At 40.0% G+C, this 16,362-nt stretch overlaps 1 protein-coding gene across 1 annotated transcript; it reads right to left on the bottom strand.

Moving 5' to 3' along the window:
• Positions 1-8,043: 8,043 nt before the first annotated feature.
• On the bottom strand, positions 8,044-11,976 carry LOC149842498 (putative serine/threonine-protein kinase PIX13). Its single transcript, XM_089999231.1, has 5 exons — positions 11,873-11,976; positions 10,666-10,801; positions 9,248-9,390; positions 9,003-9,126; positions 8,044-8,516 (listed from the first exon to the last, which is right to left on the bottom strand). The coding sequence occupies exons 1-5, from the start codon at positions 11,930-11,932 to the stop codon at positions 8,059-8,061; spliced, it is 921 nt and encodes a 306-aa protein (XP_089855357.1). The 5' UTR covers positions 11,933-11,976; the 3' UTR covers positions 8,044-8,058.
• Between the last annotated feature and the right edge of the window lie 4,386 nt (positions 11,977-16,362).

Genomic DNA, 16,362 nt, shown 5'->3' with positions numbered 1-16,362 from the left:
AATACAAAATATAAGATTATTAAAATGTATTTTAAGAACACAGTATATAATAAAATACAATAGAAAACTAGGAGACATGAGCAATAACATCGTGAATAGTGATGTGAGTGATATGAATCATGATTAAGATCTAGATCCGACCACCTCAAACCTCACGCTCTAATAGCCATCCTCAAGTTGTACATAGTTAACAACCAAGGAAAACTTGCTTCTTAAATACCAAAACATGTTATTTGTGAGACTTTTAGTGAACAAGTCAGTTACTTGATCTTCAGTTCAAACATAGCTGGTCTCAATGTCCTGATCCTTCACTTTCTGATGAATAAACTGTTGATCAATTTTGATATGTTTTGTCTTTCCATGATGAATGAGATTTATTGAAATCTTGATAGCTCATTGATTATCACACAATAAGAGTGACTTAGGGATGACTTCTCCTAAATCATACAAATGTGTCTAATCTATGTCATCTCAGTTGTAACTGAAGCAATGGAGCAATATCCAGCCTCTGTATTGGACCTCGCAACAGTCTTTTGCTTCTTACTATTTCGTGAGACCAAATTTCTTTAAAAAAAAATACAGTATCTAAAAATAAACTTTTTCTCATCAGGATCTCCTGCCAAGTTGACATCTGAATAAGTTGTAATCATTAACATATCTTCATGTGGTATCTTATTTATGTAGAGCAAGTCATCTTCAACCGTGTCCATTAAATATCTTAAAATTCATTTCACACCATTCATATGTAGTATTCTAGGTTGATGCGTGAATTATGACATTTGATTAACAACAAAAATAATATCTGGACGATTGAAAGTGAGATATTATAGTATTTCAACTATGCTTTTAAATTGTGTTGGGTCATGAAACAATTCTTCATCATTTGCGCCCAATCTTTGATGAATGAAAATGGGGGTTGTAGCAGGTTTACAATCTTTCATGACCGTTTTATTTAGGAGATCTATCATGTATTTATGTTGAGTTAAAATAAGAGAATCATCTTGCCAATCTACCTCTATCCCAAGAAAATACTGTAACAGACAGAGATCTTTTATCTTAAAAATTTTGTACAAAAACCTCTTCACTTTTTTAATATATTCATTACAACTGTCAGTAACAATTATATCAACATATAAATGAGTAACAAAGTGATAAAAATATTATCTTTGTAACTGAAAAGTGAATGATCTAATGGGGACGAGTAAAACTATAACCTTGAATTGCAACTAAAAAACTCTCAAATCAAGACCTTGAAGCTTGTTTCAGTCCATAAATAACTATTTTTAACCTGCAAACAAGAGTTTTTGGATCATTTTCACTATACCCTAGTGGCTGCTTCATATAAACTTCCTCCTTAAGATGCCCATGCAAGAATACATTCTTTACATCCAATTGACTTAGTTGTCACCTATGATCAACTGCCAAAGAAAGGATGATTTGTATAGTGTTTATTTTGATAATAGGATGAAAGGTCTTGTCATAATCATACCCATACTCTTGAGTGAATCATTTTGCTATTAGGCAAACTTTATATTTCTTGATAGTTTTATCAGGTTTATATTTTATTTTATACACCCATTTTGAACCAATTATATTTTTTATCATAGTGCACCTATTTGATGCTAAAATATTTTGCTGTTTAATTTGAGTAAGGAAGCATTAAAAATCTATGCTGAAATTTTCATAATGCACCTATCATTAAATCTGATGTCTCACCCTACTTGATCTTCTTATTGATTGAAGTTGTCTCTCTTGATCTGACCACTATTGTTGTTGACCGACTTTGATTACTCCTTGTATAAACACATCTCTCTTTGAATTTTCTTAAGTTTTATTGGTGCACGCAAAATTTATGCCAGTAAAAATAATTTTTTCTAGCGCAACAAAGAAGTGCGCAAGTAAAAAAAATATTTGATGCACGTAAAAATGCACCTGTAAAAACCCGCACGCTTCAACTGAGGCAGGTGAAAATCCTCTTTCACTGGCACAGTCTTTAATGGCTCCGGTGAAAGCCTTAAATTGTGTGGGAGGAAACCCTCCTTTCTCCCTCCCTAATTTTTCGTTTTCTCCCTTGCACGAGAGCTCTCCGCTCCGCTCCTGCTGGATGTCAGGACGGTGGCAAATCGTTCATCACTTAAACCCTAAACCCTAGTGGCCCAAATTGCAGATAGTTTCTTACGTAGGAGCACGAGGGAATGGGAGGGTGAAGCAGATGCAAATCTGATTGTTAATCATGTGCAAATTTGAATGTTAATCATCACTTAAACCCTAAACCCTAGTGGCCCAAAAAAAGAACTATTGTTGTACTTTGATCAGATGCAAATCTGATTGTTACTCATGTTCTGACTTTACTATCGAATACATCTAATTGGAATGGATTCTGTCAAATATTCAACCCAGACCCAATCCATTAACATCACTAGGGCTCTTCGACTCCAGACCCAAGCCCAATATCCACTCGTGATCTCTGTTTTAAGTGAAACTGCCTTTGCTGCCATTCCCATTTGTGGGACCAAAGTTGATAGATGTTGGATCATTTCTTCGAGCTCAATTCCCACATAAACACATGGGTGTGCATCACCCTCATAGGCAATGTGGTGCAAAAGTAGTAGGGATCCAAACATACCAGATATGGGATGGATCCTAATTCTAATCTGAATTTGAAGCACGTGATCCGAATCCAGAAAAGATCCAATGATCTAAGGTTCAACTTCAACCTGAATCTGAACTATATGTGGTAATTATGTTAGATCATGTGGAAACATATCCAAAACGCGCTTCTTACACGTAAAAATTGCAATTGGGTAAACTCGAACCCAAATTAGGCCCAACTCAAAATATTGATCTGGAAACAAATATGATCCGTTTAAGTGAATCTGAATCCAATTGAAAAGCACATTAGGATCTTACTTGAAGGATCCGAATCCAGAAATAATCTGCCAGATTCAGATCGGATATCCAAACGTATCCCGCGTGTTTGTACACACAAAAAGGTGGCTTCCTCTCATCACACCTACTGTACGTTCTGATTAAAGAAACCCTACGTTCACATCCAAACAAACCCTAAAGCCATATATTTGTTTCACCCACTTTATACATGAAAATGGGTGGTTTACGTATGAAACCGCTTATTTTAGTATGCAGATAAAACAAACATTCCCATTCCATTTTCCTGCGGGCCCCACAATCAATGTGGATGTCTTTCCCATGGGACTAGGGGTGGCAATCGGGTCGAGTCGGCGGGTCAGCATACCTCAACACGAACCCGACCCATTTATTAAACGGGTCGGCTGTGGCAAACACAAACCCGACCCATTTATTAAATGGGTAACCCCACACGACACTGTTAACCCGTTTAATAAATGGGTCGGGTCGGGTAAACGGGATGGCGGGTCGGGTTCGGGTAAACGGGTTGACCCACCTGCCTAACCTATTTATTAAACGGGTCAGCCGGGTTGGCATACCCCTAACACGAACCCGACCCGTTTAATAAACGGGTTAGGCGGGTGGATCCATTTACGACACGAACCCGTTTAAGCCAAACCCGAACCCACCTAACAAGCGGGTTGGCGGGTTGTGTCAGATTTTGCTACCCCTACATGGGACTCTTTTCTTATTGGTGGCAATGAAACAAACTAATAGGGATGGCAGTAGACCGGGGAAAATGGGGCCTTGCCCCGTTTGGACCGAGGATGGAGGTTAAAATCAAAACCCGTGCAGGGATGGACTTACGCTTTTCCCCGTCCCGCCTCATCCCCCGTCCTTATTTAAGAATGGCAGTGGATCGGACTGAGGAAAAATGGGACCCTACCCTGAGCCTAAAAGCTTTTAGGTATATTCAAAGATCCATGGACATTTTTCCAGATGCATTCATACATAGGCTACAAAATTGACAATGATGGCCTTTTTCTCTTTAGATGGTGGCTACAAAATTGACAATGATCCCCATTTTCTCTTTAGATGGTGCATCAGTCAATCATCCTCTCCAGTCAAGCCACTCTTAATCCCCAGGGCTGGCTACAGTGGGGCCCATGATGCTTGATTTGTTAATCATCATCCACAAATATTAGCAGATTTATATACAATGTGAAACATATCTTAATTGGAAAGAACACCTTCTATTTGAAACAAAGAAACCGGGTGTGTAAGTTCCCATTTGCCTATCATTGATTGGAAAGAATACTTCATTTGAAACAAGGAAACCCAATGTGTAAGTTCCCATTATGTGCCTAGCTTAGCTTGTGTGAATAAGGCAAGGCGTGTATATTTTATTTGTTTCTTTAATGGAATCAATAAGGGTGTGTATATTCAGATTAATAAAACAACATATAATAATCTTTGGTTATGCAGTCCAGATAGTTCCATCTCATGAGTTTAAAGCATAATTTATAAAAAAGCCGCCCTTATTCTATCAGCTATTTAAAAAAGCAGACCAATCTTTAGGTTATTACATTTAACCGGTTAACTTTATGCAAATGCATTTCAAATACCTGCCTGAGGTACAAAATTGCACTTGTTTTTTAGGTAGAACAAATCTTGTTATGTCTTCTGTTGACAAAGTAACAACGAAATTATTCAATCATTTTGTTTTGGCTAGACAAAGGTAAATTGAATGATTTTTGGCCCAAACGTGTCTTTAAAACATAAATTATGTAAGGAGGTGCCTAAATGTAATTACTTTAATGGTAGGCAGTTTTTTTGTAAATAGCTAATAGATTAGGCAGTTTTTTATAAACCTAATGAATGATTTGGTCTACGGGAAACCAGGGTGACAAATGTGTTGGGGAAGCACGCTTCTCTGAAATGTGTTTTGGAAGCGTGAAATATAGTGCTTTACAAATGTGTTGGAAAGCGCCAAAAAAAATGAGAAAGTATGCTTCCTATTTAGGGAAAGTTCACTTTTTTTTGTGTTTTTTTTTCTTTTCGCTTTTCCCTTGCTTTCTATGTTGTTTTTGGTTCGTTTTTTAGGTTACTTTCGGTTCGCTTTGTATGTCGCTTTTGAGACGATTCTTTGTTCGCTTTTAAGTCGTTTTGTGCTTCTCACTTCTTAAAATTTTGAAAGTGTCTCGCTTTTCGCTTCCGCGCTTCTCGGGACAACTCTGCAAAAAAACTTCAGTAAAAGGATCTATCGCTATGGGTAAAATATGCCCACCACCGATGGTAATGAACTTTGGTGGCTGGCGATGAAATGAACAAAAGGCTCTCGACTATTTTGTCATCTGAAGGAATAACAAAGCTTCTATCAAACTATTGTAAAGAATTCCAGCCATGGTGCATTAGCATTGTTAAGTTCTTCCGTGTTAAAGAATTGGGATAGATGATGCCCTTCTTGTGGTTAATTTACATATAGGTGCCTAATGTATGGAAAAGTTACTTTTAGCTGCCTTAAGTTTTAAATATTTAAGATATACGGTTTACTTTTTTGAAAATTTGCTCAAATAACATCTTTAATTGCTTTTTTATTCACTTAACTTTGAAAATGATAGTCTCATCCTTCCTTGTGCTTTAAATAACTGAATGTCTTACCTTTTCAAGCTACAGCTGGGGATAAGTAATTTCAGAAAAAAAAGCAACTCAAGCATTTGAGTAATTCCTAAAAGGTCAGACACCTATCTTAAATATTTGCAACTTGAGGCAAGTGATAGCTTATATGTTTTTTTCTTTTTCTTTTTCTTTATAACACAGAGAAAACGCCCTCAGGATTAGGGATGGCAGTCGAGGGGAAAGCCGGGCCCCGCCCCTCCTCGCCCGGTTTGGACCGGGGATGAAGGGTATGAAAAGGGGACGAAGGTTAAAATCCATCCCCGTCCGGGGATAGAGGCGGGGATGGACATACACTTTTCCTTGCCCCGCCCCGCCCCCGTTTGAACCCGGGACGGAGGACGTGAAACGGGGATGAAAGCAGGTGATGAAGGTTCAAATCCATCACCGCCGGGGATGGAGGCAGGGATGAAGGTTCTAATCTTGAGGCGGGGCGGGGGTGGAGACCTTGTCCCCCGCCCCACCCCACTGCCATACTCAGGATGGAGACTTGATCACACTAGACTTGGCTTGCCAAAAATATGATCACTATGCCATTAGTATAAAACTCTATGAGTGAGACCCAAGGGGTTTGACTTAGTGGGATGGGACCTAGACTGTTAGACGGACAGTCTAGGTTCAAATCCCATGGGCGTCACCCCCGACACTCTGCTGTCGAGGGGTAAAAGCCCTCAGAGTTTTACACCGACATGGACAGAGACTGTCTGAGCCAGCGCGGCCAGGTCTCTGCACTGGAGCCGGTTTCTCGAACTAAAACTCAAAAAAAAAAAAAAAAAAAACTCTTGTGAGTGCCCCCCTCGATTGCTTTGCCTTACAAAAGGAGTATCCCCTTTCTCTCGAACTTGGCATAAGAAAAAGGTCCCAACATATGTTTGCCTTTATCTTTCTTTTTTAGGGACACCTGCTTTATTCTCTAATTAATTTGAATGCATACCAGGAATTTCCAGTTGGTTTATAGAGTCTCTAATTAATTTGAATGCATACCAGGAATTTCCAGTTGGTTTATAGAGTAATTAGTCACTTATCCAATCAATGGTTTTCCAAAGTAGTATATGAGGGATTTGATGGAAATGCGATCCGTTTTTCCCTAAGAAAGTTGAAAATGGAGACTAATACTGTCTTAAATATTTTGTTCGTTCACCCAAAATTTTAGCCAGGGAAAATCTAGTGATATTTTGGAAAAATCTGATTTTTCTTGAAAAAATATAAAAATAGAGAGTATATAAATGATATAATAACATAAAAACATATTATAATTTATCTCTCATGCTAATATATCATGGTGCAATATGACTTTTTTCAAATACATGATATTATGAAAATATCACATTTTTTCGAGTATTGCATTGACCTTTGAAATTTCTATAGTTACCAGAAATGTGTATAGGTACAAGTATATAAGGGTTTTAAAAGGGTTCACATACTTATGTCTTGAAATACATACTAATGCAATCTCAGAAAATATTAATACGTGTTTCTAATGGAGATTGAAATGGTCTCTAAAAGAATTAGTATAAGTTTCTAAAAAAACGCGATAGAAAGGATATATTTTTATAAAATAACATGGATTCAAATAGTTAATATTATAATTTTAGCCAATCAGTATTATCTTGTATTTTTATCGGTTGCAATATTCAAATACCTTAATGAAAATAGTATATTAATTTGCATAACGACATTGTTATTTGTAGGCAAAGATGTTGATAGAAACAAGCTTGAAGCTCAATCATAATGTAATGTAATGGAGATGAGTTTCCTTAGGGTACAAGCTTCTCAAATAATTGGGATCAGTTTCTTGAACATTTAATACTTTTGTTTGTGGTTTCTTAAACGAATTTTGTGTTGTTATCTGATGCGTGGACAGTTGTTCTAAAACACTATCCTACCTACACGACACATTGAAGTTTGACGATGCATGGGACGAGTCATGGACAGTGAAGCAGAAGTGTTCTAATCCTAAAGCTTATATAAGTGTCCTGCCCAACTAGGGATGGCAGTGGACCGGTGGAAAAATGGGGCTCCGCCCTGCCTCGTCACATTTGGATCGGGGATGGAAGACACGAAACGGGGATGGAGGTTAAAATCAAAACCCGTGCGGGGATGGACTTACGCTTCACTCGGCCCTGCCCAGTCTCCGTCCCAATCCACGCCTTGCCCCACCCCACTTCGTCTCCAATCCTTTTTTGGGGATGGCATTGGACCAAGGGGAAATGAGGCCCCACCCCGCCTCGCTCCATTTGAACCGAGGATGGAGGACATGAAACGAGAAAGGAGGTGGGCAGGGGCGTAGCTAGGATTAAGGGGGGGGGGGGGGGGCGCAAACGGGTGTAGAAAAAAAAATTGGTGTGATAGTCAGGAGTTAGGGGGCAGCGCCCCCCCAACAAAAATTTGAGATAAAATAAAAAATAGCTACAATTATTAATAAAAATCTATTTCATATGGACAAATCAAACTATTTGTTGCAGTCAGGGCTGGGCTGGGCTACAAAAATGGATAAAAAATATATTTCATATGGAATCAGGGCTGGGCTAGGACTGGGCTTTTAAAAATCTTTGGACGCTGAGGTGAGCGCCCGCTTGCCTGGTGGTGGTGGTGGTGATGGTGGCAGTGGTATTGATGGTGACTGCTTGAAGCCTTGGGTTGCGTGTCCCTGGACTTCTCCTTGTTGCTGATGGCTTCAATGTGCTCAAGCGCATCCAGCACTTCTCTCATGTGTGGCCGCTTCTTTGGTTCAGACTCGAGACATTTTGTAACGAGCCGAGCTGCTTCAATGGCACCCTTGGTTGGATACTTGCCTTCGAGACGAGGGTCCATGATAAGTAGCAGCTTCCTGCGGTCACCGAGTGAGGGCTTTGCCCAGTCCACCAAGTTGTACTGCCCGCTTGGCCGCTTCGTATCCAGCGCCCGTTGTCCTGTCATCATCTCCAGCAGCATCACCCCGAACCCATAGACATCGCTCTTCACGTAGAGGTGCCCTGCATCAAAACAGCATGCAGCCGAGCTGAAAATCAGACTCGTAGCCAAATAAGACTCCAAAGCCATATAAAGGACCTTGGCCCGGCCAGACCAGTTCAAGGAACCTGGTTGGGCCGACCCATTTCCTACCTAGCTAGGGATGTTAAAGGAATTGGATTCAAGTCAGATACAGAATTTAGTGAATCCGACCTAATCGAATATTGACTAATTAATCGATTTCTAATTCACATTTGGATGGAAAAAAGTAATACTAATGGAATGGATTCGGATATACATTTCTATCAGATTTGGTAAACAAATTCATTTATTGCTCCAAAACGTAATCGAGTGGTTAAGTGATTCGAGTTGTCTGACCAATTGGAGTCGGATTTGGGTAACTTATTGGATAACATCTGATTTTTTGACATCCTGGTCGCCCAGCCCAGTCCAGTCCAGTCCAGCCCTATTAGTCTCCCAACTTAATCTAATTCTCAAACATTGTTTACCTGTGGCTACATACTCAGGAGCGGCATAACCTTGGGTCCCCATGACACGTGTCGTTACGTGTGAGTTGCTACCTGTTGGCCCGTTTTTGGCTAATCCAAAATCCGAAATCTTTGCATTGTAATTCTGCAAAAAGGAAAAAAAAAAGAAAAGAAAAATTAGAGAAATATATCAGCTAATTGGGGGGCAAGGGGATTTCAAAGTTGGATTCTGGGAACAAGATCTAAGTTGGTAGCCATTAAATTACAGAGTCGAGCAAGATGTTGGATGTCTTCAAGTCTCTGTAGATGACTTGCTTGTCAGAAGTGTGCAGAAAAGCCAGGGCCCTCGCGGCGCATATGGCTATCTTGATGCGAATCCACCATGACAGCGGCTCTAAGGCTGAGCTTCCTGCAAAACATGTCCTTCATTGCTAAATGCCTAACAACTAATTAAGCACTTGTTCCCTCACATGATTAGTACTTACAAAAGTAATAAAGATTACTTTGTAGTTTTAATTTAAAAAAACTGAAGGTGTTTTTTTTTTTTTTTACTTAAATAGTAAATCCACTTCAATTATGTATGAGTTTTTGGACCTCCATCCCAATTCGCACGCCCTTAATGTGCTTTCTCAATAAAGCGTCCCCTAGATTAGGGGTCGCAAAATCTGACCCAACCCGCCAACCCGCTTCTTAGCCGGGTTAGGGTTTGGCTTGAACGGGTTCGTGTCGTAAACGAGTCGACCCGCCTAACCCGTTTATTAAACGGTTCATGTTCGTGTTAGGGGTATGCCAACCCATCAACCCGTTTGACCCGTTTAATAAACGGGTTAGGCGGGCGGGTCAACCCGCTTACACGAACCCATCAATCCGCAACTCGTTTATATATATATATATATATATATATATATATATATATATATATATATATATATATATATATATATATATATATATCTAACCCTAACTTCTAACGGGTCGGGTCAACCCGTTTACACGAACCCGTCAACCCGCAGCCCGAGACCTCTCCTCTCCAGTGGTGGTGTGCGCCTGTGCGGTTATCGTGTCTATGTTATCGGGTTGACCCGTTTAATAAACGGGTCACCGTGTCATGTAATCGTGTCGTGTGGACTCGACCCGTTTATTAAACGAGTTAACTGTGTTGTGTCGGGTTACCCGTTTAATAAATGGGTCGTGTTCGTGTTTGCCACATTCGGCCCGTTTAATAAACGGCGGTCGTATTCGTGTTGAGGTATTCTAACCCGCCGACCCGACCCTATTGCCACCCCTACCATAGATGCCACATTCCTATGTCTTGAGACCAGGAATCCTTCCTCTGTTTATTTGTGCCACGTCTTCTTGGTGTGAGCCCATCAGGAAAAGCCCCCCTTTACCTTGAGAAGGAGGGCTTCTTCTGTGGCACACGCTCCCTAAGGGCTTGTTTAATATGCAGGATACACCCGTGCATGGGACAGACCTGTCCCTGCCCAGATGCCATCCAGCGTTTGATACACACACCACAAATTGCGAGGGACAGAAGGAACATCATTACATCACGTCAGCGCGGGACACCCCAGTCGCACCCCAGGTGTGTGACTTTGTGAGGGGTGCGACTGATCAGTACCAGACAATCGCCAATGTGGTGTATCAAACGCAGCCTGAATGAAGATCGATGAGGGGGGCTCACTTCTGAAGAGATGGTTTTCCAAGCTTCCTTTTTGCATGTATTCATAGACAAGAAGCAACTCTTTTTTATCCCAGCAGTATCCCAGCAGCTTCACCAAGTTAGGGTGCGACAGCCTCCCTAGAAAATTGATTTCAGACTGCACCAACAAAACCAGGGAAAAAAAAAACCAAGAAAACCATGACGGTAAGATGTCTGAACTCAAAAGAAAGTGACAGATATACCCTCCATCATATTTTAAAATGACTCACATGTCCCTAAACGTTGAAATTGCCAATGTGAAGCTCCAAGCTTAATTTCGTGGATGCTAGTAGAAACGATTTTAATATTACTCGTCAAATATAAAGGTTTTATTATTATAACATAACTTTAAAAAAAAAAGAAGGCACAATTCTCCTATCTTTTGTAAGCAGAATTTTCATAAAATTTTAGAATACAATTGCATTTTCAACATCAACAAAGCGCGATTGGTAAATGTCATGAATTTTCATTTAGAGGTATCAGTTTTCAAATATTTTAATATAAACCCTACCTTTTCAACAAATTGCTCAAACGACGGATGATTGTCAAAGTTACTTTTCATATCAAGCCAATTCTTCAAATATAACACGTCTAACCTTTTTCTTTATCTAATTATTGATCGTCACTTTTTAGCTGCTTATTCTTCCCAACTGTAATTAGGACTAAATAAGTAAATTCTAAAGGTAAAAATAAAATAAAATAAACGCAAGCAGTCGTTGAGCAATTTGTTAAAAAGATAGGATGAAAACTGAGGTGGCTAAATGTAGGGATGTCAATGAATCAGATTTTAACCTGTATCTGACCAAATTGGATTTTGTTTAGTTGAATTTGGTAAGCCAAAACCATATCCGATTATAGTTGAATGTGGATATGATTTTGATTTTTTTACTACTGAATCCGATAAATATCCGAATTTCTTTTCACCATTCGAATCCAAAGCTACTTATCCAACATCCGATTAGTCGAATATGGTATTGGCCACATCCAACCCGAATTAGATCCTTTTACATCCCAAGCAAAACGTAGATTAGGAGCCCGTACGTGTTACACGAGAACGAGAACTTCATTTTCAAACTTTTACCAGCGAAAAGTTTTGGAGTGGAAAAACCAGAAAGGAAGATAAAAACCAGGAACGTAGATGTCATATTTGTAAAAGAGTGAGTTCAAAAAGGGAAATCAGTGAACAAACCTGCCACTCGTCCCATCCCTGCAAGCTCTCCGGGTTCAGCTTCTTAACGGCGACGACCATCCCGGTGGCGACCTTGGCGGGCGCCAGCGTCTTCTCGTCGAGCCAGCCTTTGAAGACCTGACCGAACCCGCCCTTGCCCCAGGAGGGTGTCCGGCCGGAAGCTCCGCGTCGCCGTCTTCAGCTCCGCGAAGGTGAACACCTTCAGGTTGGTAGCCGGCAGGATCTGTCCCTCCGGCGGCGACACATCGCCGGAAAACATGCATTCGCCCGTCGATGACGAGAGCCGAGTGATGCTCCACTTCGACGCCGACGTTCCTGCAGCTAAACAACGGAATTGGACACAGTGAGGAAAGGTGAAGCGTGTTTGTGCTTGAGGGGGGAATTGGGCTTGCCTGGGCTCGTGGGTCTCGTCAGCGTCGGCTTCTCCTGCTTCCCCAAGCAGCTTCCCATGGATTCTTTTTTTTTTTCCTACGAATCCGTGGAATTCTCACCTTTTTTTCTGGAATTCTTTACCTCCTCGGCTCCTCCGTCCCTCCCTACTTCTTTTCTTGTACCTTTTTTTTCTTTTTCAGGGAACACAGAAATGGAGGCAAGATTTGGATGGTTATCATACTTATATACTCTCTCTCTCTCTCTCTCTCTCTCTCTCTCTCTATATATATATATATATATATATATATATATATATATATATATATATATATATGAGGAATGGGTCGGTGCTAAACCCATTAGGTGCTAAACCACGTGCTAAATAAGTTTTTTTGGTATTTTGATTTTATTTTTTAAATGTGTACATTTATATACTTGATTTTATAAAGATAGCTTTTGATTTCAACACATGAGAACAGTTTTTTTGCATTTGATTCAAACACATTACTCTATATATATAGTGTTTGGTGCTAAATGGCATGCTAAATGTGTTATTCAGCTTCTCCAGTACTTTTTATGCGGTTTTGGCCCTATAAATGTGTTGAATATGGTATGAAAAAAATGATGTTTGGAACTTCAAAAATTTACAAAGATTTTAGACGATTCAATTTTTTCTAACTTTATAAAAGCCACTCATGTGTTGCAATCAAACACTTCAAGAGCGGAACCCAATAAAATAAAGTACATAGATCACATCTGTACTGTCAGAATTTAAAAATAAAATGAAAAAACTTCCGAAAAACCTATTTTGCATGCAGTTTAACATTAAATGAATTTAACACCCACTAGGGGTGGCAAAACCTGACACGACCCGCCAACCCGCTTCTTAGGCGGGTTCGGGTTGGGCTTAAGCCAACCCGTTTAATAAACGGGTCGACCCGCGTAACCCGTTTATTAAACAGGTGGTTCGGGTTGGGGGTATGCCAACCGGCCAACCCGGCTGACCCGTTTAATAAACGGGTTAGGCGGGTGGGTCAACCCGCCAACCTGACCCGCAAACCTAAGAACCCGTTTACCCGACCCAACCCATTTATTAAATGGGTTGGCGGGTCGTGTCAGGTTACCCGTTTATTAAACGGGTCGGGTTCGTGTTTGCCACAGCTGACCCGTTTAATAAACGGGTCGGGTTCGGGTTGAGGTATGCTAACCCGTCAACCCGGGTCGACCCGCCAACCCGACACGATTGCCACCCCTAACACCCACCCATTACTCTCTCTCTCTCTCTCTCTATATATATATATATATATATATATATTATTCACATTGCCTGAGGGAGGAGTAGAGGACGGAGAAGGGGTCAACGCACAAGTATCCAAACGTGTGGGTTTCACACGCTTGTCCATTTCCCACTGACAAATCTCCGGAAAATCTCTCGGGTCTAATATTGCATTGTCTTAAAAAATCTCACGTGTTATACTCTCTCGCTGCTTGGAAACGTGTACGAACTCGGGTTAGATCTAGGAATACCAAGTCAGACCTAATCGGATTCGGATTTGAAGTCAGATAAGATGAGCTAAAATTAATTCTAGGTCCCAGTAGCTTAAGATCTGACATTTACATGTATTCGGATCCACATTTTAGTCAGATTCAGATGCAAAATTTAATACCGAATCCGAGTCTAATTGCCGTTCGTATCCAATTTTGGCTAACGAATACTACTTGAATTCAGATTATAATATCCTACCCATTGACATCCCTACGCATCACTCAGTTTCGACTCGTGAATTTGAAAATTTATAAAGCTAGCAACACAACTTTTTTAAAATTTTAATCAATAAACACTATTTTTAATATTTTACTATAAAAATTTATTTTTATTGATAAAATCATGAAAAAAGTATTAAAATAGTGTCCATATGTGTTGGTTGTCATAGCGTGTCTGACTCGTGTCATCCATGAAACACTCCCTAAATGCCGTATCACTATGACATGGGGTGAGGGAATCAAGTAGAATTTTGGTATGACCCATGGGTAAACCACGGTGCTCAAAAGATTTAGACATATTTTGGGTGGCTGAAGTTTTTGAGGTTTCTATACAGTATGAGTCAGGAGCATGGTATGATTGACCCGAGTATCTCCAAGACAAATATCTTGATATTTATAAAAATATCATCGATATATCGCAAGAAATTGCCTGAAAGTTTAAAACACAATTTTTTGCGAGATTTTCAAATCGTGACAAATATCACGATATTTATATTTTTAAAAGATATTAATTTATCATGAAAACCCTCAAGATTTTTATTTTTAAATGTGTTTTATTTATATTTTCTTATAAAATTTTATTTTTTATATTTTTCATTTATTTTTTATTCCCAAATTTTTGCCAAAAAAACACGTGATCTATGTAAAATTTCAAAATCTCCCGAGTATTTTGCCTGATATGGTGGGAACCACTGAAGGAGGATCGGTTTTTTTGGGAAGGGTCAACAGAGGAAATAACCATCAATTTGGCCTGGATTCAAGTTAGGGGTGGCAATTTCTGACACAACCCGCCAACCCGCCTCTTAGGCGGGTTCGGGTTGGGCTTAAGCCAACCCGTTTAATAAACGGGTCGACCCGTGTAACCCATTTATTAAACAGGTCGGGTTCGGGTTGGGGGTATGCCAACCCGCCAACCCGTCTGCCCGACCCGTCAACCTGACCCGTCAACCCGATCCGTCAACCCGCCAACCTGACCCGCGAACCTGAAAACCCGTTTACCTGACCCAACCCATTTATTAAATGGGTTGGCGGGTCGTGTCGGGTTACCCGTTTATTAAACGGGTCGGGTTCGTGTTTGCCATAGTCAACCCGTTTAATAAACGGGTCGGGTTCGGGTTGAGGTATGCTGACACGCCAACCCGCCAAGCCGACCCGATTGCCACCCCTAATTCAAGTGAGAAACAAGGGGTGACAAGCTGAAATGTGTCAAGCTCATTTTGTTTTCTAACCATCTCGCGCGGGCAGCCTTAACACATCCTTTTCTCTTGCCCGTAAGCTGGGGTGGAAAAAAGTATACCATTTTAAATGTGTTGAAGTTTAGATGTAGAGATGGGGGTAGAAGTGATTTTAAAAATAGGTTAATTCATTGTTGTTGGATGGTAGTCTTTCAAGTTGTTTTATGGAAATTATGGCAGTTAAAAAATCAGGTGACATTTGAAAATAAGGCTATGTCCACTCGAGCGATTGTCAGGGTACGTGTGTACGCTGTTAAGGAGTTGGTGCACCATATTGGAAAGAAGAGTATTAATCTCAGTAGGAAAATTATAGTATTGTAACAAAATAAAAAGATGTATTTTTTAAAATGCCTCATAATTTATCAAATTCGCCAAATAAATAATTTTTTCACAAAGTGAAGTCACTCATACATTTCATTCTTTCATAAAATGAAGTCAATCATACATTGCATTCATTCTATTCTTTTACAAAATGAAGTCGTTCATATATTGTATTCATTTCAATTTCAAAAATCAATGTTTTATAGTTGTTAGAAAGCTGAGATCTTGATCTAAATATTCTTTGTTTTAGGTCAAAATGAAAAACCCTTCAAGGGTTATCATTTTTGGGTTTCAAAACCGATACATTTTTGGCCTATGGTTAGTGGTTGTCAGACAATCTATTTTATGAAAGCCATATTTCTCTAATCGTACATTAGATCAGGGGTGAATTTGGTGTCATTGAAAAACTAGTTTTCGTATCTTTTTTTGTTCTTGTTGGTTTGGGTACCGGGTCCGCCCATGATGGGCAAGATCTCGACCCGGCCTATGTTTGTGAAGGGGGTGGTTTACAAACCACCCACTTTTCCCATCTTAAGGGCTCTCTCTGATATGCGTACACAGAGAGAGAGAGAGAGAGAGAGAGAGAGAGTAAAAAAAGAAAGATACAGAAAGAAGAAACAACAAGAGGGGGAATTGTAGCAGTGTGTGCATAGTGAGATAAAAAAAGTACACAGAGTGTGAAAATCTTGAAAAAGAAGAAGAAGAAGACGGTGAGACGTCTTCACAGTGATTGAACATCGTGGGGCACTTAGACTTGTGGATTCATCGTTCTCTCCAAGTGGAGGCACGCATCCGTTG

This window comes from Nuphar pumila, chromosome 3 (genome assembly GCF_984573655.1).
Source record: "Nuphar pumila chromosome 3, dmNupPumi1.hap1.1, whole genome shotgun sequence".
NCBI classification, from domain to species: Eukaryota; Viridiplantae; Streptophyta; class Magnoliopsida; order Nymphaeales; family Nymphaeaceae; genus Nuphar; species Nuphar pumila.
The sequence above is the reverse complement of the archived record's forward strand: the minus strand, read 5'-3'. Positions and strand labels throughout refer to the sequence as shown.

Bases quoted from the DNA above. Each gene is read 5' to 3' on its own strand.
- LOC149842498 (XM_089999231.1), bottom strand. From the start codon at position 11,932: ATGGTCGTCGCCGTTAAGAAGCTGAACCCGGAGAGCTTGCAGGGATGG. The intron at 9,127-9,247 runs GTAATTTAATGG...TCCTTTTTGCAG, and splicing joins CCAACATCTTGCTCGACTCT to AATTACAATGCAAAGATTTC. The intron at 8,517-9,002 runs GTAAACAATGTT...GTTTTGATGCAG, and splicing joins TCCTGAGTATGTAGCCACAG to GGCACCTCTACGTGAAGAGC.